Source organism: Ahaetulla prasina, chromosome 5 (genome assembly GCF_028640845.1).
Source record: "Ahaetulla prasina isolate Xishuangbanna chromosome 5, ASM2864084v1, whole genome shotgun sequence".
In the NCBI taxonomy this organism is placed as follows: domain Eukaryota; kingdom Metazoa; phylum Chordata; class Lepidosauria; order Squamata; family Colubridae; genus Ahaetulla; species Ahaetulla prasina.
In genome coordinates, this window is record NC_080543.1 from 121,226,900 (window position 1) to 121,250,349 (window position 23,450).

Genomic DNA, 23,450 nt, shown 5'->3' on the forward strand with positions numbered 1-23,450 from the left:
GGGTTGGTTAGAAGGGCAGCTCCATGTAATCAGGTCGTTTCAGGCCAGCTTTTCAATCCCATCTCTGTGGCTTCTGGAAGAGACCAGAAAGGGTGGTGGCCGTTGCAGCCACAAGCAAAATGTACAGATAGTCCTTGATGTACAACAGTCCGTTTAGTGACCGTTCAAAGTTTTGAACCATTTTTTTCAACAGCACTGAAAAAAATGTGACTTACGACGACGGTTTTTCACACTTAAAAGCCATTGCAGCATCCCTGCGGTAACGCGATCCAAAGCTAGGCGTGAGTGGCCACCGACTCATGTTTACGACAGTTGCAGTGTCTGGGCTGGGCTGGTGGGGGGGGGAGGGGTCACGCCATCCTCTTTCACCACCACCCGAGACCCAGATTCACTTAACAACCCCGCTAATCATTTATCAACCCCCAGCGGTTCATTGAACCCCCGTTGACAAGAAAGGTCGCAAAACGGAGCAAAGCCCACTTAACACACGTCTCAACGTCGTTAAGTCCAGGATTACCGGGTGTTTTATTCTTCCCCCACCCTTCCCCCTAAAATGCAACAGGAACCCCACCAGGCCTGGCTCGAAGGAGAACCGGGCTGCCTAAGGAAGGATCTGCTCGACGAGGCTCCGTTCCCACCGGGGTTTCCACGGTGGGCTCCGAGAGGCTCTGGACGGACCCACGTCGGGTAGAAGAGCCGCTTGCCTCGTTTGCACCCGGGGCCGAGGGTCGAGAAGAAGACGGGACTCCCTTTCCGCAAAGGGCCCCGAGACTCGCCCGGGAGGGAGCGAGAGAGAAACCCGGCGGGACCAGAGGCCTCTCCCGGCCCTCACCGAAGCTCCGCGGCCTCGGCGGCCATGGCAACCGCCCGGCCCCGCCCACCAGAGGTCACGTGGCCAGGAGGGCGCCCTCCCCGCGCAGCCGCAGAGCCGCCGACTCCTCCCCCGCTGACGGGCCGCGGCTGCCTGTCATCGCCGCCGGCGCGGGGCCTTCCGGGCGGTGGCCGAGCTAAGACGGGGGCCGGGCCGGGCGGAGCGCCTGGGCGAAGGCGGCCATGGGTCCCGGAGAAGGCGCGGCCGCTGCTGCTGCTGCTGCGGCGGCGGGGCCTCCGGGCCGCGAGCAACTGCTGCTGCTGTCGGGCGCGGCGCTGGCCGAGCGCTACCGGCGCATCTACACCGCGGCGGCGTTGAGCGAGCGCGAGCAGGCCGCGCACCTGGCCGGCAGGTAAGGCTGAGGGCGGTGGGGGAGAGAGAGAGAGAGAGAGAAGCCGGTTGGGTTGGGCTGCCCCGCCTCGCCTCGTGTCTCCTCCACACCTTCGGTGGCTCCGAGGGTCCCGGTGCCAGCCCGGGAAGCGTCTGCGGGGCTCTTTTGGTCGGCACGCCCCACCCTCGAGGATGGCCGCCGCGGCTTTGGCCTCCCTGACCGGACTGCTTTTCCCTTCTGCGGGGCCGAAGCTCTTCCGCGAGGGGCCAAAGGGCCTCTGCAGCCCCCTCCCACTCTTCTCCTCCTGACCTCCCCCCTCCTCTTCCACCCCTTCACCCCTCCCCCTCCTCCTCTTTCTCTTCCTTCCCCCTCCCTCCCTCCTGCCCTCCCTTCTCCCACCTGTCCCTCCCTCCTTCTCCCTCCCTCCCTCCTCCTCTTCTCTTCCTCCCTCCCTCCACCTCCCCTCCTTCTCCCTCCTCTCCTCTCTCCTCCCTCCCTCAACTCCCCTCCCTCCTCTTCTCCCTCCCTCCTCCTTCCCTCCTTTCTTCCCTCCCTCCTCTTTCTCTCCTCCCTCCTCCCTCCCTCCTGCCTCCCTTCTCCCACCTGTCTCTCCTCCTTCTCCCTCCCTCCCTCCTTTCTTCCCTTCCTCCCTCTCCCTTCCTCCTCCTTCTCTCCCCTCTCCTCCTCTCTCTCCTCCTCTCCACTCAACTCCTCCCTCCTCTTCTCCTCCTCCTTCCCTCCTTTCTTCCCTCCTCCTCTCTTCCTCCCTCCCTCCTTCTCCCTCCTGCCCTCCCCTCCTTCTTCTCCCTCCTGCCCTCTCCTCCTGCCTCCCATCCTCCTGCCTCCTTTCCTCTTCTTCCTCCTCCCTCCAATTCCTCCTCCTTCTCCCCTTCTCCTCTCCTCTCCCTCCTCTCCCTCAACTCCCCTCCTCTCCTCTTCCTTCTTTTCCTCCCTCCCTCCTTCCCTCCTTTCTTCCCTCCCTCCTCTTTCTCTTCCTCCCACTCCCCTCCCTCCCTCCTGCCTCCCTTCTCCCACCTGTCTCTCCTCCTTCCCTCCCTCCCTCTTTCTCTTCCTCCCTCCCTCCAATTCCTCCCTCCTTCTCCTCTCCTCCCTCCCTCCTCTCTCCACTCAACTCCCCTCCCCTCCTCTTCTCTCCTCCCTCCTCCTTCCCTCCTTTCTTCCCTCCTCTTTCTCTTCCTCCCTCCTCCTTCTCCTCCTGCCCTCCCCACCCCTTCTTCTCCCCTCCTGCCCTCTCCTCCTGCCCTCCCATCCTCCTGCCCTCCTTTTCCTCTTCTTCCCTCCTCTTCCTTCTTTTCCTCCCACTCCCCTCCTTCTCCCCTCCTGCCCTCCCCTCCTCCTTTCTTCCCTTCCTCCCTCTCCCTTCCTCCTCCTGTCCCTCTCCCCCTCCAGCCCCTCAGCCTCCTTCTCTCCTCCTCTTCCTCTCCCTCCCTCTCCCTCCCTCTCCCCTTCCTCTCCCTCCCCTTTTTCTTATGCGTCCTGTGGGCATCCTGGGCAGAGAGGAGCATCCCTAGATGGTGGTAGAGGTAGGAGAAGCCCAAGGGCAGCAAGTTGGCATGTCTATGAGCTTTTCTTGGCCCATCCGGGACTATCCTGTGAGAATTATACGCAGCTGTCTTCTCACCTACGCCTGCTGCTGCATCTCATCCCCTTTCCCCTCCCTCCCTCTGTTGAGGTGCTGTTTGGGTACCCCAAGCTCTTGCATTTCCTGGGTCGGTTTATAGTTGCTGTCCTATTTACCAACCACATTTTGAATTGGGATGAAAAGGCAGGTGGATAAATGTATGGGGCCATTCTTGTGAATTGCTCTGTAGCATTTGAGGAGGTTACCTAATTTGAGTAAGGAAACAGCTGCAAGAAAACAATCAAGTTCAGAGGGCCCCTAATTGCTCTCTCTCTCTCTCCTATTACTTTACTATGTCCTCTTCTGCGGTATAGATGCGATAGCTGAGTTGTCAAAAGTAGTGAGCTTCGTTCTTTACATTTGACTGCTGCACAAAGAAAAGGTGATAGCGTCATCCTGATGCGATTGCTTTCTTTCTTTTTTTTTTCCTGCTAGGAGCTTACTATTCAGACTCTTAGTAGACATTTCGTGCTTATGATTTAAGCTTGGGGGATAGCATTGTACCTTGACTTGTCTGTTTACATGATAAAGATATGCAAGAGAGGCATTATTTGTCTGGCTAAATTGCATGCTCCTAAATTAGCTGTGTCATCATATTGAGGGCTTTAGTATGGCAAGTGAATTACGTTATGAATGATGATGATGAGTGGCAAGCCATCCAAATGGAATAAAATAAATAAATAAATATATATCATAATCTAAAATTGTAAAGCCATATAAAATTTATGCCTAAAGGATTAATGTACCAATTGTTTGTTAGTGCAGAAATGTGGGTGCTTCCTTAACTTGATTTTCTTTAGAATCATTTTGCAATTGTCAGCAATTACTTTTTATTATGTTTCAAAAGATGCTTACTTGAAAACGTTTTTACTTTGTTATCAGGTTGAAAAATTCTCCTACTATGATTTTTCGATTAGTAAAAAGGCAGTGATGAAATTTTTTTTTTCCAAATGTTGAAGACAAGTATCTTCAGATGCTGGGACCAGCAACATATTGTGGAGAATTAGCATATTTTAATCACAATTACTACAGATCTTTAAACTGGTTTTGAGTGGCTGTTTGATGATGGACTTTTGTATACTGGGTTAGCAATGACCTCACCCACATTGTAGAAAAGGGGGAAGAGATTGCTAGGGCAGCATTTTAACTTGTAAGTGACATTGGGCCAAGTATTTTCTCTTGGTATTTGATATCTTTCATTCAGAATTGATGTTTATTCTTCATATCCAATAATTTAGTCTCACAGTCTTGTTGAACAGATGTTTAGACAAAAAAAAGGGGGGGTCAGCATAGGACTTTGGAGAGAGGATATCTGTGCATTATATATATATATGTATGTATGTATGTATGTATGTATGTATGTATGTATCTATCTATCTATCTATCTATCTATCTATCTATCTATCTATCTATCTATCTATCTTTTGGTACTTCCTTTGTCCATGAACGTATTAAGGTAGGGCATCTTTGATCTTCTTGGGGTCCCTTGCCACTCATTCCCCACTTCTAGAAGGAATATTCATGCAGATATTCTGGTCTGCGATATTTTGCATTCTCTTTTCCTGGCTCTGAGAAGTTAATTACACTCAAGTTGACCCTATCCATTTCAAATAAAAGATATACTTTCTTTACAGCAATTCTAAGCATAACTTATGCAAAGTGAGCCTCACTAAATTCAGGGATGTGCCCAAGTAAGAACATGAGGGTTGCAACATCTGCTTGCAGATCTATTTTTATCAGATTTAGTTTTTTAAGAAGTATGCTTTGTAAATATACATGTATATCGCAGAATAACATTTCAGGGACTAGTTTATGGCATGCCCATCTGGGTTCACCCTTTGCAGCAAATTCTCTTCCACAGGAACTGCTCCATTACAAGTGGGGGTGGGTGGAAATCTACTACCATCTTAAAGTTGTAATGAATGAATACAGGCATATAATTAATTTGAGAAACAATACCTATTCAGTAATCCAGATTTCAAACTATTCTGAGTATTTTACTCCCAATCCATTTAAAAATGCTTCTGAGAGACCAGTTACAAATATCTCAATGCAGTGAATTGTTTTATAAGGAAATATTGAACCTAAATATTACTAGTCCTATAGATATTTCCACATGTTCTGGTTCCATTTGGGATGGCTGAGTCTATAAAGAGCTAGCAAGTATAGTTCTCTGGGCTTTAATCAACCCACTACCTCCCAAATATATAATTTTGAAAATTACTTCTATAGACTTTATAGGTGTGTTCTTTGGAAGGAATTTTTTTAGTAAAAATTTATGCAAGTAGAGGAATTTACATAGGTGCTTTGTTTAAATATATAACAGAGCATTTTTAGTGACTTACATCATTGTGATTGCTAATAAGGGACAAACACTGTCATGTTAAATATATAGTTTACATTCTTCATCCCACACACGCACAGTTAGAACCAGATAAGAAAAGAAGGAAAGAGAAATATCTTTTGTCTCATCTCTTGCTACCTTCTGTGAGTTGAGAAACTTCTGATTTGGGTAATGCTCCCTGCATAAATTAGCATGGAGAGATTTCTTCTTTATAGCTTTGAAAGAGAACAGGACTGGCTGTTTATCCATTTTTGAATATTTGTCTCCCGCCTTTCCTCCAAGAGCCTGCAGATTTGTTTCCTGCCTTTCCTCCTTGCTTTCCCCTTGCTATTGTTTTAGCATCTCACTGATGAGAAAAGTTAAGCCAAGAGCTCTGGTAGCCCACTAGGTGAGCTCTATGGCTGGCTGTGGATTTGAGCAGAGGGACTCTCTGGCCTGTATTCCCAGGGAAGTAACCAGGGCTGCTTCAATATCAAAAAGAAAGAATAAGAACAGTTGGTAGAAAAGGTAATGGTTTCCTGAACAGACCTTAAATTTGAAGGACAAAGTTCTGAAGGAAATGCTGAAATGCTTATTTATAATATGAATTGTGAAGATGGGGTGTGAACTCTCCTTTCCCATGGCACCTGCCTATTAAAGATGGGAAATGAATGTAAAGTATGTTCACTGGCAAAGAGGGCTGTCCCTTCCTTTTGATTTCTAACAAGGTTCTGGTCCTTGAGGTTTCTGAGGAGACCTCTGGCTTCTTCAGAGATTACAGAAGAGTGAAATTCATGGAAAAGATGGCACAGGGAGTTTATTTATTAAATTTTTATCCCACTTTTAGAAATCCCACCCAAGGCAGCAAACATGCATAATATTCCTCCCTCTCTCCCGTTTTCTAACTTTCTATTTCCAGAATAGCTTTTAAACCTATTTAGGAAATGTTTCTACAGTTTTAGCAGAAGGCATCTCTATAGCATGAACTAAGTGTGACTTAATCTCCATGGTCTTTTGTGAGCTTTACACAGAAGGGTGTCTTCTGCCACCCTAGCAGGCTCTAACAGAAGCGCCATTTAGCTCAGCTGTGGACCACAGATTCTCCCCCAGCCAGCATCAGGCTGTTTTGAAGATACCCTCTTAGAGGAATTTGCAACACATCCTTCAGATTAAAAACAAAACAAAACAACTTCAGCTGCCTTCCGCCACTTCAGTTTTCCTTTTCCTTAATTCCTCTGAAGGTTTTTGTGATGTAAGAATGACCTTGAGGGACAGGAGAAGAGAGTTTAGTTTACTTCATTGTCATTGCACATGGTACAACGAATTTAAATGCTGTCTTCAGTGTACATTATAACTATAAAAATAAAAACACAAACATACATCCTTTACATTCTATATAATTGAAATTGAAAACCCAATATTTCACTATACCGTAGACTTCAGTATGATTATTGCCCTGGGATAGAAGCTGTTTTTCAGCCTATTAATCTTTGTTTTTATTATCCTGTACTGTCTGCCAGATGGTAATAGTTCAAAATAAAAGGGGTGCCCAGGATGAGATGGATCTTTAAGAATGTTTTGAACTTTCTTAAGGCAGCGGGAGCTATAAAGCTCTTCCAAAGAGGGGAGAGGGCAACCAGTGATCCTCTGGCCAATGGCGTTAACCCTCTGGAGTGCTGCCCTATCTGCTACTGTACAACTGGGAAACCAAACACAGGTGCAGTAAGTTAAAATACTCTCTATGGTGCAGTGTAGAAGGCCACCAGCAGTTTTTCATTCAGTTGTTGCTTCCTGAGAAGTCTCAGGTAGCATAATATCTGCTGGGCCCTTTTGAGTGCCCCAGTCAGGTCCTCTTTTAAGAGAAGAGAGGAAGTGGTCAGACAAGGAGGGTGGGGAGAGGATGACCCCCAGTACCTTAACAGTCGAAGGAAAGACACCTGGGAAGGACCTGCCCTGATTGATCTTAAAAATGGCAGCAGAAAGTTTGTACTTCCAGACTTGTGAAGATTCTGCTAATGTAACCTTACAATGAAGTAGATTTATCTCACCAAATTATTTGCATTTCCTGTCTGCTTTCCCAGGAAGGCTGACCAAACGGATGTGAAAATTGCACCTGGCCATTGCAGCCGTGTTTGTAAAAAAAAAAAATGTCGATAGAAACACAGCCTTTGTTAAGAGCAGAGACTTTCAGTAGGCAACTTGGTGAATTATCCAGAGCATCCTTTTGCTGTCCCCACCCCATTATAACTTCACAAAGGAAAGGGAATAGCTAGATCCTGCCCTGAGAGGGATAATCCTTAGATACAATCTCTCTGCTTGTCTCCCCACTCCTCCTGCCACCCTCTATCAAGCTTTTAGCATGTCTGGAGAGCAAGAAGGAACCAGCGATGGTCCCAGCTTATCTTCTGCATGCTTTCTGCAAATAGAAGCAATGGCTCTCACTGGATCTTCCTACACCATCTGAAAGAAAGCACTGCTCCTGTTGTGTTGCCTTAAGGCAAGGTATCCTTTCAATCCTTTTACATTTTTCTTTATGAAAACTGAATACTTGCCTCAGGCCCCCTTAGAATCTCCTATATTTGCAAGAATGCTGGATAGCCTGATTGGATTTTTTTTTTTAAATGATAAAAAGGTGAATGGCTATAACTGAGCTAAAGTGGGTCTGGGTAAGCAGGTATTGTGAAAGTAAGCAGGTATTGTAAAGTCTTTCCCGTCATCTAACATTATCTAGCACAGGAAAAAATCTCCACTACCTAGTATGCATAATTGTTGTTGTTGCTCAGTAGCTAAGTTGTGACTCTGACTCTTCAGAGTCCTGTGGACCGCAACATGCCAGACCCTCCTGTCCTCTCCTGTATCATTAAGTGTTAAATTGTACCCTATGACCATCATTTGTGCTGTAAATGTTGTACCTTGATGAAGGTATCCATCCTCTTGTCCTCCCTTTCTCCTTTTGCCTTCCATCTTTCCCAACCTCAGGCTTTTCTCCAGCGAGTCCTCTCTTCTCATTTGGTGGCCAAAGTATTTGAGCCTCGGCTCCAGTATCTCTCTTTCAAAAGAACAGTTCAGGGTTGATTTCCTATAGGATTGATTTTTTTCTTTCGCCAACCATTTTTTCCTCCATTTTCTTTAATATAATTCACCGATTGGACTTCTATTTTTCTTCTTGCTTTGAAAATAGTTGACCTATTGACAACCCGGTTAACACTAAGAGTTTGAGGGTATTGCCTGTCTTGGCTTCCTTTGAGTGGTTCTGCGCATTTTCTTAGGTTTGGTGCAGACACTATGGTTGGAAAACTGGAAAATGGATTTAGTTGATGGTTGAAAGTCCCCTAACAACATGACAAAAGTCACAATGAAGCAAACAGAGCCTCTCTGGTGAGAGCAGCAGCCATCGGGAGGGGAATTTCTTACCAGATAAACTCCAGAAGGACAATCCCAAAGGTGCTTCTTTGAAGACGTTTCACTACTCATCCAAGAAGCTTCTTCAGCTGCGGATGACCAAGAATCTCCATAGACTTCCAGAAGGACACTTGGTCCCTTCTTCTGAATTCATGAACTTGAAGTTAGTTTTCTGGAAGGTGAGGTTAAGTGAAAGCCAGCCTCTCTAGGAAGATGGACTGTTGGCTGTGCTCCATAAAACAACCAACTCCATCTTGGCCTGCATTTAGACACAAAGATGACATTGTTGGGGGATAAACCCACTTTCTTAAGGATCCTTGGTGGCATTATAAAGCCAGACCTTGGTTTTTCATGGTTTTGCCTTCCTATAAATGGACTCCAGGAGGGAAGTTCTTTGGGAAGAAGAAAGCTGGATTCCATGTATTCAGGCTTCTCAGTATGGGGACAATTTAAGAAAGGGGTCTCCAACCTTGGCAACTTTAAGCCTGGAGGACTTCAACTCCCAGAATTCCCCAGCCAGGTTGGAGACCCATGTGTTAGAGCACAAACATAAAAAGGTACAAGATGTTTTAGAGATGGGACATAACTCGGTATTGATGGTACATTGATAACTTCCAAGGTAGATAAATCATACCGTTATAAACAATGGGAATGCCACGAAGCAGAAAACGACATTTTACTCCATATGGCAGATGTGCAACAAAACTCAGAAGTACTGGAAAAAAAATATTTGGAAATTAAATTTTTAGAATGGAATAGAATAGAATAGAATAGAATAGAATAGAATAGAATAGAATAGAATAGAATAGAATAGAATAGAATTTTTTATTGGCCAAGTGATTGGACACACAAGGAATTTGTCTTGGTGCATATGCTCTCAGTGTACATAAAAGAAAAGATACGTTCATCAAGGTACAACATTTACAACACAATTGATGGTCAATATATCAATATAAATCATAAGGATTGCCAGCAACAAAGTTACAGTCATACAGTCATAAGTGGAAAGAGATTGGTGATGGGAACTATGAGAAGATTAATAGTAGTGCAGATTTAGTAAATAGTTTGACAGTGTTGAGGGAATTATTTGTTTAGCAGAGTGATGGCCTTCGGGAAAAAACTGTTCTTGTATCTAGTTGTTCTGATGTGCAGTGCTCTATAGCGTCGTTTTGAGGGTAGGAGTTGAAACAGTTTATGTCCAGGATGTGAGGGATCTGTAAATATTTTCAAGGCCCTCTTCTTGACTCGTGCAGTATACAGATCCTCAATGGAAGGCAGGTTGGTAGCAATTATTTTTTCTGCAGTTCTAATTATCCTCTGAAGTCTGTGTCTTTCTTGTTTTGAAATGAAATTTGAAATGAAATCACATCTCTTTTTATTAGGCATAATCCTATTTAGAAATCAACTTTTTGTTTATTTTGTTTTGCTTCCTTGTTTTATTAATATGGACAAACAATAATAAATAACAGTATGCTGGAGACTTAAGTATTGAGCTCAAGATGGATACTTTTATCGTATAACAAATTGTTGTATTTTGCAGCTGTTTATAAATGCCGCATCTATCTTTGGTTATAAAATGTAAACAGTGCTTATCCCCCCTGATATTTAAAAAATTATAGATGACATTGATGTAAACCATTTCTTTATATTTAAAGATTAAACATTAAGAGAGTGAATCATCTCTAGTCAATGCTGTATGAATACCATTGCTTTCAGATGATATGCTAATGATGTTTTACAATAATACAATACAACCAATTAAAAGGGAAAAAATGATTCATAACGTTTTTGTATATTATTTATTTCTTCTGTTTATTCCCACTATCACTTCTGAAAGAAGAACTAGTCAGGAGCACGGAAGAAAAGTGCCCCTCCTTGAACCAGAGTACAGATAGTCCTTGACTTACAACAGTTCATTTAGTGACCGTTCGAAGTTACAACGGCACTGAAGAAAGTGACTTATGGCCATTTTTCACACACATGACTATTTCAGCATCGCCATGGCCACGTGACCAAAACTCAAATGCTTGGCAACTGGCATGTACTTAGGACAGAAAAGTGTCAAGAAAAATTATAAAATGGAGCAAAACTCAATAAACAAATATCTTACTAAAAACGTGGGCTCAATTGTGGTCGTAAATCGAGGACTGCCTGTACTGTATTAGCCAAAGCAGGTCCATCGTCCTCTTTTTCTCTTATGCCTGCAAACTCTTTTTTATTATCTCATCTCCTCAGTTTAATCAGCAGTTGATCTTGATCCAGAATGGCTTTGGGAAAACACACACACACACACACACACACACACAGTACCAAATTTGTGTTTGCTGATAAAGAAATAAAGGGAGACTAGTATAGATCTGTTTCATGCTATTTACCTCTCATCAGCTAGCCATACCCTTACTCGGATTCGAACTTGGGCTGCCTGCATATTAGGCAGTTGTATTAACCTCTGAGCCACAAGTTCACCTCTCTTCCAATCAACTTATGCAAAATTTTAACAAAATTGGTAACTGGTTGAGGTGACTGAAAGCTGGTGTAGAGTGAACTTGCAGGGTGCTACAATTGTCCTAATTTTGCACACTTCTCGCCGGTGGTTCTTATTATATATATTTTTTTCCTGGTCTTTCTTGCTTTCCTTCAGAGTGGTAAGAAATCACCCACAAGTTCCAAGCATATCCACTATCTTCAGGGTGCCTGAGTTTCTCTCAGAGATTTCAGATGCAGCTCGAGAGCTTCCTATGTTGAGGTGTCCCATAGGATACACCACTTTGTTGTTTGGTAGAAAATCAGATTGTGATCAGGGCAGAGCTTCACCAGGTTTTGGCACCCCTGGCCATGACTGTAGGATGTTGGTATGTAATACACCAGTGTGGATAGTTTACACATATTCCTTGAAGGGACATCACGAATGGAGGGTCTGGATTAGTAGGCAAAAAAATTAGTTAATAGCTTAAATCAGAAAAAAAAAAACACCACCATTTTCTTTCTTTTGACCAGGTAGAAATTTGTCTCAATACTAATTTCACACTAGCAATAGCACTTAGACTTATATACTATCTCATATCTCTTTCTAGCACTTTCTGGGTGGTAAATCACCCAGAAAGTGCTAGAAAGAGATATGAGATAGTATATAAGTCTAAGTGCTATAAGGTAGAAGCATTATTGCATATTTCCCCCAACAATCTGGGTCCTCATTTTACTGACCTCGACTCGGAAGGATGGAAGGCTGAATCAGCCTTGAGCCGGTCAGGATCGAACTACTGGCAGTGGGCAGAGTCAGCTTGCAATACTGCATTCTAACCACTGCCGTTACATCATCCTGTAAGATAGGAGTGGGAAAGAATACGTGATAGGTTTTCAATTCCCACAAGATATTTTAAATAGACAAATATATTTAAATTTCATTAGCATTTAATGAGATCTAAGCAACTGGTACACCAGTTATAATAGTCCTCAGGACAATTGCTGTAGCCTGTATCTGTCTGTTGTTCCTAAGAATCTATTAAGATGAGAGTCTTCAGGGTACACTGCCAAAATGTTGGCTAAATTGTAGCAACATGGCATTGAATCATAAAATGATCAATAGGAGAAAAGGAGAATTTGGATGTCCTCTTTTCTGCATAGACAGAAATCAATTCTTTACTGTTCATATTTGAATACTTAGAAATGTAATCAACCACTTAATCCATGTATTACTATAAGGATAGAGTATGTAAACATTGTTTTCATGTTCTGTTGCTGTATATGCCTTTAAAGAACTGTAAATTCATACCTCTCATTGTCACCGAGCCATTGTGTCCAAGCAATTTTTTTTTAAAGCAAGAAACAAGCAGCCCTCATGCAGAGGGATACAACAAAATAACAGCATAGTAGAGTTGGAAGGGACCTTGGAGGTCTTCTAGTCTAACCCCCTGCTCAGTTAGGAGAATCTGTACCATTTTAGACAAATTCAAATTCTAAAAGTTGGCCAGACCAGGATAAAACTTGATGTTTGTACTATAGTCACTAATCAGAGTGTGGTTTAATGATAGGAGTTAAGGAAGGAAGGAAGAAAAAATAATAAGATAAAAAGGAAGCACAGCAAATTGCAAACAAACAAACAAACAAAAATGATTTTTTAAAAACACAAAAATAAATTCAAGGGTATAAAAGTGTATAAAATGCAGGGTGCTACAATTGTCCTAATTTTGCACACTTCTCGCCGGTAGTTCTTATTATATATATTTTTTTCCTGGTCTTTCTTGCTTTCCTTCAGAGTGGTAAGAAATCACCCACAAGTTCCAAGCATATCCACTATCTTCAGGGTGCCTGAGTTTCTCTCAGAGATTTCAGATGCAGCTCGAGAGCTTCCTATGTTGAGGTGTCCCATAGGATACACCATTTTGTTGTTTGGTAGAAAATCAGATTGTGATCAGGGCAGAGCTTCACCAGGTTTTGGCACCCCTGGCCATGACTGTAGGATGTTGGTATATAATACACCAATGTGGATAGTTTACACATATTCCTTGAAGGGACATCACGAATGGAGGGTCTGGATTAGTAGGCAAAAAAATTAGTTAATAGCTTAAATCAGAAAAAAACCCCACCATTTTCTTTCTTTTGACCAGGTAGAAATTTGTCTCAATACTAATTTCACACTAGCAATAGCACTTAGGCTTATATACTATCTCATATCTCTTTCTAGCACTTTCTGGGTTGTAAATCACCCAGAAAGTGCTAGAAAGAGATATGAGATAGTATATAAGTCTAAGTGCTATAAGGTAGAAGCATTATTGCATATTTCCCCCAACAATCTGGGTCCTCATTTTACTGACCTCGGCTCGGAAGGATGGAAGGCTAAATCAGCCTTGAGCCGGTCAGGATCGAACTACTGGCAGTGGGCAGAGTCAGCTTGCAATACTGCATTCTAACCACTGCCGTTACATCATCCTGTAAGATAGGAGTGGGAAAGAATACGTGATAGGTTTTCAATTCCCACAAGATATTTTAAATAGACAAATATATTTAAATTTCATTAGCATTTAATGAGATCTAAGCAACTGGTACACCAGTTATAATAGTCCTCAGGACAATTGCTGTAGCCTGTATCTGTCTGTTGTTCCTAAGAATCTATTAAGATGAGAGTCTTCAGGGTACACTGCCAAACTATTGGCTAAATTGTAGCGACATGGCATTGAATCATAAAATGATCAATAGGAGAAAAGGAGAATTTGAATGTCCTCTTTTCTGCATAGACAGAAATCAATTCTTTACTGTTCATATTTGAATACTTAGAAATGTAATCAACCACTTAATCCATGTATTACTATAAGAGTAGAGTATGTAAACATTGTTTTCATGTTCTGTTGCTGTATATGCCTTTAAAGAACTGTAAATTCATACCTCTCATTGGCACCGAGCCATTGTGTCCAAGCAATTTTTTTTTAAAACAAGAAACAAGCAGCCCTCATGCAGAGGGATACAACAAAATAACAGCATAGTAGAATTGGAAGGGACCTTGGAGGTCTTCTAGTCTAACCCCCTGCTCAATTAGGAGAATCTGTACCATTTCAGACAAATTCAAATTCTAAAAGTTGGCCAGACCAGGATAAAACTTGATGTTTGTACTATAGTCACTAATCAGAGTGTGGTTTAATGATAGGAGTTAAGGAAGGAAGGAAGAAAAAATAAGATAAAAAGGAAGCACAGCAAATTGCAAACAAACAAACAAAAATGAATTTTTAAAAATACAAAAGTAAAGCCAAGGGTATAAAAGTGTATAAAAATGCAGAGTTACCTAATTGATAAATAAATACAATTTATTCTTATAAAATAGCCTACCAAGATTCCAAAATGCTGACTCTGTGGTTGTTAAAACACTGAGCTGGTTAAGACCTAATGCTAGAAGGATACAGTAACATGTAAGGGAATGAAGTGGCTATGATTCTGCTTATGAGGTTTCAACAGTGGGAAGTTGTATGCTACACTTACTGTACGGTTCTTGTGTCCATTGAAAGTATAGTAGTTGTGAACATTACATGATATTTCTGGATGGTTTAGCATCTGCTAAGAGGTGAAACACAAGTTTTCTAAAATACAATGACAAAAAAGGGCAAATTAGATCTTTGCACCATCTGAGAAAAAAACTATTAGAGGAGACTGCACACTTGTTTAGACTTCCATCAACAAGCAAACAGACATAAGCACCCTTAAATCAGCATTCTGGGTTACCACCCTTGTATGATTTCTCAAGGATGCCAAAAATGAAATCCTAAGAAACTTTCAACACATGGATTTAATCTATGCTGAATGATGACGTGAGGCAGAGATAATTTTATTTTAGCGTACAGTACAATGTCAAGGCCATTATCTCTGGAGGAACGGCCAAGGGCATAAGGGATCTAATCATAATCCCAGGGATATAGAAGAAAAAAATGACTGCACCATAGAATCCTGGATCAGATTGCTTGCTTTGTTATGGAAGAATTAAAGTATATGTGAATTGGGCCCTAGATTTAGGAATTCGTTGGAGATGGAGAGCTTTAAATTTGGATCGTGACAACAGTGGACTCTGGAGGCCATTAAATGCAATGTGTAAATCTTGTGTGAAGATTATTTCAACTGAAATAATGTGTATTTACCTTTTTTTTTAACAGATGCAAAAAACTTCTGAGCAAGAAAAAGCTAAAACGGAAGCAGAAAAGTAAATTGAAAATGAGAGCACGGAATAAGGTACATTCTTTTGTTTTCTCTTTTTTGTTTTTTTTGTTTTACATTTATACCCCGCCCTTCTCCGAAGACTCAGGGCGGCTTTCCTATTGGTATTTCGGGAAGGAATTAAAAAGTATATTAATCATTTGATGAAATCCGAATTAATGGTATTTGCTACGCTTCACGTTAGAATTATATAATTCCTAATGTAGCAGTTCCCAACTTTTTCCTTTATGTGAATCATAAAGTTTTATAGATAAGATGTAACCCCTGAAAGGGTAACAGCCTGTTGCCTATGGCCTTTGTGCTCCCTGTGGATCTCCCCCTCTTTGTCATTTAAAACACCTAAAAGTGAAAATACAAGCTCCATATTTGATAGCGGAGATATCGTAATCACAGATACACTTGAGAGGGAATGGGTGGAGAGAAAGAAGTCTGAAACATGATAAAAACACTGATCCTCACAAGAGTTTGAGGTTCCTCCCTCACAGAATCTTGAGGGTTTTTTATCTTTTTGAAAGTAGGGGTTTCTTGAGACACTTACTAGCAATAGCACTAATATTGATAGAGTAAGGTAGGATAAAATGATAAGATAGCAATAGCACTTAGACTTATAGACCTCTTCACAGTGCTTTACAGCTCTCTCTAAGCGGTTTGCAGAGTCGGTATCTTGCCCCCAACAATCTGGGTCCTCATTTTACTGACCTCAGAAGGATGGAAGGCTGAGTCATCCTTGAGCCCAGTGAGATTTGAACTGCCGAACTGGTGGCAACAGGCAGTCAGCAGAAATAGCCTGCAGTACTGCATTCCAACCACTGTGCCATCACGGCTCTAGATAAGATTGAGATGAGGTGAGATGAGATGAGATTGCCTGCTCTCAAAAGGAAGTATATATCAACCCATACACATACATAACGCACATATATACATGCTGTAAACCTATCTTTTCCTTCCTTCCTTCCTTCCTTCCTTCCTTCCTTCCTTCCTTCCTTCCTTCCTTCCTTCCTTCCTTCCTTCCTTCCTTCCTTCCTTCCTTCCTTCCTTCCTCTCCACCCCACCCTCCACACACTAATCACTGTCCATAGAGAAAGAGGAAACTTGAGAGTTCACAAGTATACCACTCCATAGTGCTTTTACAGCCCTCTCTAAGCAGTTTACAGAGTCAGCATCTTGCCCCCAACAATCTGGGGTCCTCATTTTACCCACCTCTGAAGGATGGAAGGCTGAGTCAACCTTGAGCTGGTCAGGATCAAACTCCAGGCTTTGGACAGAATTTGCCTGCAATACTGCACTTTAACCACTGCGCCACCAGGGCTCCTAAGTGTGCTTAGAGGCCCTCTGGAAGACTTCCCATGGTTCTAATGTTCCAAGAGTTTCATCCTAGAATGTGTGATACAATCCAAGGATAAGGCAGGCTGATTCCAAGTGTTCTGGAATGGAGTCTGAATGTGATGAAGCTGTGCAGGAGCAGGAGAAGAGCGGAGGTGTTCTCCCCTTCAAGGAGTGGAGACTTTAAATAATCCATTAAAAGGAGTGCTGCATCCACTTATGCTCAGAAAGGGGTGAGAGTCTGAGCAGATAACCCCTGGGACAAGCTAGGATGACATTTATTAGACTGAGAATGATGGTTGTCACCTCCTGGTTTAAAAAAAAATACCCAAATGTGACTTTTTAAAAAAATCTTCTTTATTACTGTTTCCCCGAAAATATGGGCTTTTGAGCACATGCGCTAAAATAAGCCTCTCCCCCCAAAATAAGCCTTCCCTGAAAATATTTAAACACAGAGCTGGAAATCAGGTAAGACGGCAACTGGAACCTCATCTTGCTCCACGTGCCCCAAAATAATAAAACCTCCCCGAAAATAAGGCCAAGTGCTAATTTTGGGGTTCAAAGAAATACAAGACAGGGTCTTATTTTCGGGGAAACATGGTACATATCCATAATTTTTTCAGAATGGGTTTTCCTTTTGCCAAATTCCTGGCCCAGGAGAGGGGAACTCTTTGTATTGTTGATTGATTCTGCCCTTTGTAGAATAGTAGCCCGAATGACACACAGTTGCTGGCACTTTTATTTCAGAGCTACCATATTTTTTGGAGTATAAAACGCACCTTTTCCCCCCAAAAAAGAAGGTGAAAATCTGGGTGCGTCTTACACTCTGAATATAGCCCCACCCAGCTTCTCAAACGGAGGTTTCAGAGGCTGAAAGAAGCTTCAGAAAATAAGCCCCCAAATAGAGCTTCAGAAAAGAAGCTCCCAAACAGAGCTTCAGAGGCTTTTTTTCTGAAGTTCTGTTTTGGAGGCTTTCAGAGGCAGAAAAAAGTTTTCTGAAACAGAGTTTCAGAGTCTGAAAAAGAAAGCAAGGCACAGAGGTCACAACCAAGGAATCTGTTGCTAAAATTCACCTCTGGGAACAGCTGATTGGGGGTACTCGGGAAGGCTGATCCACCTGCCAATCAGCTTTTTTCTTATTTTCCTACTCAAAAACTAAGGTACGTCTTATACTTCAGTGCGTCTTATACTCCGAAAAATACGGTACTTGTGCTGGTGGTTTAAGGGATTTCTCACAGGATCCCACCAAGAGCAATGCTGGATTTTAAAGAATTCTTTTTGTGTTGGGAACATTTGTACTTCGAGCATTGCCACTCTGGGCTTTGAAAATACTCCTGTTTCTTGCTTTTCTTTGAATTAGAAAGGAAAATTGACGCCAACTTATCCGTTATATGAAAGTAGAGAGGAGAATAAGCTTTTTGACAAATGCCTCTGTAATGTAAGATGCAGATTTTTTTCCCAGTTGATTGCAGGAAAAAAAAATATATCTCTTTGTTTCATCAGAGCGAAAGTCTTGATAGTATGGTATCCATACCAGATATCAAGCTTCACAGCAACCCTTCGGCTTTCAACGTGTACTGCAATGTGCGGCATTGTGTTTTGGAATGGCAAAAAAAGGAAACCTCCATGGCCTTGGCCTCCAAAAATACGGTGCAGAGCGGGGATTCAGATAGCGACGAGGAGGAGGAAGCCAAAGAGCCTCCTGTGAAGCTTCCAAAGGTAAGGGACCTCGGGCAGATCCGAGGGGTTTCATGTCTTGAAAAATGTTCTGCAGGACAGAACTCCAAAGCAGGGGTCTCCAACCTTGGCCACTTTAAGCCTGGAGGACTTCAACTCCCAGAATTCCTCAGCCAGCTTTGGCTTAAAGTTGCCAAGGTTGGAGACCCCTGCTCCAAAGCACTTGTGGCTAAGGGGAACTTCCTGCTCTCTGTTTCTAGATAATAGAAGTTGGATTGTGTGAAGTGTTCGAACTGATTAAAGAGACAAGGTTTTCTCACCCGTCTCTCTGTCTGAGAAGTTTGCAGGCTCTTCTCAATGTTCTTCAAGGCCAGCAGCCCGAAGGTCTCCAGTCAGAACCTCCTGAAGTTCTAGGTAAGGTCTCCTACATTTGCTCCAAGTCAATAAGATAAGAGAGTGACTAGCTAAATCAGGGGTCTCCAACCGTGGCAACTGTAAGCCTGGAAGACTTCAACTCCCAGAATACCCCAGCCAGCAAAGCTGGCTGGGGTATTCTGGGAGTTGAAGTCCTCCATGCTTAAAGTTGCCAAGGTTGGAGACCCCTGAGCTAAATCATGCCTAAAACCTATCTGACTTTAGTACTGTATTTCTGTTGGAGGCCAGAGCTCCTCTCTCAAAGCCCCTTGCTGATGGGAACCTGGCCTTTGCTCGTTTAAGAATTCTGTCAAATTCTTCGCAAGGATAAACACAGTTTAACAGATACAGGTAATCCTCGACTTGTGACCACAATTGAGCCCAGCCTTAGCTGTTGCTAAGTGAGACGGTTGTTAAGGGAGTTTTGCCCCATTTTGCAACCTTTCTTGCCTCGATTGTTAAGCGAATCACTGCAGTTGTTAAATTAGTTGTTTAGTTTGTTGTTAGTTGTTTAAACACGGTTGTTTAGTTGAATCCGGCTTCCCCGTTGACTTTGCTTGTCGGAAGGTCTCAAAAAGGGATCCCATAACCCCGGAACACCTGTAATCGTCCTAAGTACATGCCAGTTGCCAAGTGTCTGAATTTTGATCATGTGACTTGTGGGGAGGTTGCAATTGGTCGTAAAGGTGAAAAATGCTCATAGGTCATCCCAAGTATACTTTTTCAAGAGGCAACTGGACTTTCTGGTTTTTCTTTGAAGACGTTTCGCTTCTCATCCAAGAAGCTTTTTCTGTTCTGACTGGATGATGGGGAACGGAAGGATTTATACTCCTTGCAGACAGCTGGTCATTTGCATTCTTTTTAGAGAGTCGTTGAGGTCACTTGGAGGTTTGTCTGTATCCTGCAAATGACCAGCTGTCATATATCCTTCCATTCCCCAACATCCAGTCAGAGCTGAAGAATCTTCTTGGATGAGAAGCGAAACATCTTCAAAGAAAAAAAAAAGAAAGTCCAGTTGCCTCTTGAAAAAAAAGCACCTTTGGGACAACCACGACATGGATGACTGAGAATCTCCACAGACATTTTGCTCACAAGTCACTTTTATCGGTGCCGTTTTAACTTTGAACGGGCACTAAATGAACTGTTGTAAGTCGAGGATTACCTGTATATAAATGTTTTTCATTGGTTGTTGCAGTCACTACTTGACACAACCAAAAGAGCAAGCAACTGCAGTGAAGCCTGTGCTGTGAATTGCTGGCTTATATGTCAGGGCAGCAACATCTTCTGCCTGTGGTTACCAATGGAGTATCATCTCTTTCTTAATGGATGGTTTTCTAGATGGGGATGGAATGGCTGAAGAACGGCCTCTAGTTGGAGCTTTTACCTATCTCCTTGAGTGGTTTACAGTTATTATTTGCAAAAGGAACCTCAGTCCTGGCCTAATTCATGGATATTAGGCCACTGTGCCAGGCCACAGCGACATTGCAGTATGCAAATCCCTTTCCTTGTGTCCACTGTGTGCCTGCATGCTTCTATCACCCCTACTGTGTGTGTGTGTGTGTAAGTGACCTTTTCTTCTGTCTGCAGAGTCTCTGTTCCAGCTCCTGCTAGAAATCACGGTTCGGAGCACTGGGATGAATGACAGCCCCGGCCAGTCGCTGACTGCCCTTTCCTGTGCTTGCCTCTTCAGTCTTGTGGCTGCCTGGGGAGAGACCGGACGGACGCTTCAGGCCATCTCCGCTATCCTGACCAACAACGGGAGTCATGCTTGTCAGACCATCCAGGTCTTGTGTTCCGCCTCATTCACGTGCACAAATAGCTCTCTTTAAGAAACCCACTGTGTTTTCCAAGTCTAAGGATTCTGGAGGCGACAGTAGTTTTCTGAAGATTGCATCAGAAATACGAAGAGAGAGATAGAGAGAGAAAAACAAAACAAAACAAAACCCAGCAACCTATTCGGATTTGCCATTTTCGTGAATTTGACTTCTTTTTAAAATCTTGCTAACATCTCATTTGGAAATAAGTAGGAGTAAAAAAAAACCAAAGTCTAAATTTGTGTTTAAGAAGTGTTATTAGTAGTTTTGAGCTGAACTCTGCTAGTCTAAAGCCATAGGAAAATACAACTAGTCCCTGGTGCTGAGGACAGCTCCTTTGTAACTAAGAACATTTGTGCTGATGATACTCAGCTGTACATTTCCACCCCTGACCACCCCAACGAGGTCGTTGAAGTGATGTCCCGGTGTCTGGAGGCCGTGCGGGTCTGGATGGGGAGGAACAGGCTTTGGCTCAATCCCTCCAAGACTGAGTGGCTGTGGATGCCAGCATCCCGGTACAGCCAGCTAGTTCCATCGCTGACTGTTGGAGCCGAGTCATTGGCCCCTATGGAGAGGGTTCGCAACTTGGGCGTTCTCCTGGATGCTCGGCTGTCGTTAGAAGAACACATGATGGCTGTCGCCAAGGGAGCTTTTTATCAGGTGCGCCTGATATGCCAGTTGCGCCCCTTCATAGACCGGGATTCCCTATGCACAGTCACTCATGCCCTTGTCACTTCCCGCCTGGACTACTGTAATGCTCTCTAAATGGGGCTGCCCTTGAAGAGCACCCGGAGGCTCCAACTGGTCCAGAATGTGGCTGCGCGGGTGAGAGAGGGAATTACTCGTGGCTCCCATATAACACCTCTCCTGCGCAAGCTACACTGGTTGCTGGTGGTCTTCCGGGTGCAATTCAAGGTGTTGGTTACCATCTTTAAAGTGCTCCATGGCATAGGACCGGGCTATTTACGGGACCGCCTGCTGCCACCGATAGCCTCCCATCGACCTGTGCGCTCACACAGGGAGGGTCTCCTCAGGGTGCCGTCAGCCAAACAATGTCGGCTGGCGACCCTCAGGGGGAGAGCCTTCTCTGTGGGAGCACCCACCCTCTGGAATGAGCTTCCTTTGGGGCTACGACTACTCCCCGACCTCCGGACCTTTCACCGTGAACTGAAGACCTTTCTGTTTCACCGCGTAGGGCTGGCCTAATACACTTCGGTTTTTAATTGGGTTTTTTTAATCATTTTTCTATTATAATTTTTAAATGGGGTTAGCCAAATTAAATAAGATTTTTAAATGGGGTTAGCCAAATTGAATAAGATTTTTAAATGGGGTTAGCCAAATTGAATAAGATTTTTAAAATGTTTTAAATCTATTTATCAAATTGTTCTTATGTTGGCTGTAAACCGCCCTGAGTCCTTCGGGAGAAGGCGATATAAACATCAAATAAATAAATAAATAAATTTGTAAAGCAATTTGGTGAAACTAGGAGATAAAGGGAGTGAGGTTGAGCAACCATGAAGCAGGTTCCATTTGATTGTCATTGATCCCAAATTTCCCCAATTTAATCATACGAACTGGGAAGAAGAAATGTTTGGTATACAGATAGTCCTTGTTTAGCAACTGCCTCAGTTCGTGATTATTCACAAATGCAATTGTAGTAAACAGTAGACTCTTGGCTGGTGTTGCTGCACAAGAGAATTTATCTGAATGAGAGGGCATTTTTGCTCCCCCCACCTTTCTCTCAGTCATGTGGTTCACTTGGCCATTTCTCTGGAACGGATTGCAGTTGCTAAAGGAGGACTACCTGGAACATGTTTAGGAATGAATATATGAAGTTAAACATCATTTGGAAATAAGTAGGAGTAAAAAACCAAAGTCTAAATTTGTGTTTAAGAAGTGTTATTAGTAGTTTTGAGCTGAACTCTGCTAGTCTAAAGCCATAGGAAAATACAACTAGTCCCTGGTGCTGAGGACAGCTCCTTTGTAACTAAGAACATTTGTGCTGATGATACTCAGCTGTACATTTCCACCCCTGACCACCCCAACGAGGTCGTTGAAGTGATGTCCCGGTGTCTGGAGGCCGTGCAGGTCTGGATGGGGAGGAACAGGCTTTGGCTCAATCCCTCCAACCGGTGCAGCAGGATACCATGGTCGATGGTATCAAAAGCCGCTGAGAGGTCTAATAGGACCAGGGCAGAGGAACAACCCCTATCCCTGGCCCTCCAGAGATCATCCACCAACGCGACCAAAGCCGTCTCAGTGCTGTAACCGGGTCGGAAACCGGAAGCCTCCCATCGACCTGTGCGCTCACACAGGGAGGGTCTCCTCAGGGTGCCATCAGCCAAACAATGTCAGCTGGCGACCCCCAGGGGGAGAGCCTTCTCTGTGGGAGCACCCACCCTCTGGAATGAGCTTCCTCTGGGGCTACGACTACTCCCCGACCTCCGGACCTTTCGCCGTGAACTCAAGACCTTTCTGTTTCACCGCGTTGGGCTGGCCTAATACACTTCGGTTTTTAATTGGGATTTTTAATCATTTTTCTATTATAATTTTTAAATGGGGTTAGCCAAATTGAATAAGATTTTTAAAATGTTTTTAAATCTATTTATCAAATTGTTCTTATGTTGGCTGTAAACCGCCCTGAGTCCTTCGGGAGAAGGGCGATATAAACATCAAATAAATAAATAAATAAATAAATTAATTAATTAATTAATTAATTTGTAAAGCAATTTGGTGAAACTAGGAGATAAAGGGAGTGAGGTTGAGCAACCATGAAGCAGGTTCCAAACCTGTATTCCATTTGATTGTCATTGATCCCAAATTTCCCCAATTTAATCATACGAACTGGGAAGAAGAAATGTTTGGTATACAGATACTCCTTGTTTAGCAACTGCCTCAGTTTGTGACTATTCACAAATGCAGTTGTAGTAAACAGTAGACTCTTGGCTGGTGTTGCA

General features: G+C 43.3%; 1 protein-coding gene across 1 annotated transcript in view; it reads left to right on the forward strand.

The window, feature by feature from the left end:
• The first annotated feature begins 941 nt into the window (after positions 1 to 941).
• Positions 942 to 23,450, forward strand: part of MYCBP2 (MYC binding protein 2) — a 161,574-nt gene continuing 139,065 nt past the window's right edge. Inside the window, exons 1-5 of the mRNA XM_058186463.1 lie at positions 942 to 1,223; positions 15,205 to 15,280; positions 18,092 to 18,307; positions 18,526 to 18,679; positions 20,267 to 20,463. Of these exons, the coding sequence (XP_058042446.1) occupies positions 1,054 to 1,223; positions 15,205 to 15,280; positions 18,092 to 18,307; positions 18,526 to 18,679; positions 20,267 to 20,463 (813 nt within the window). The 5' untranslated portion in view covers positions 942 to 1,053. The remainder of the gene's footprint in view (positions 1,224 to 15,204; positions 15,281 to 18,091; positions 18,308 to 18,525; positions 18,680 to 20,266; positions 20,464 to 23,450) is intronic.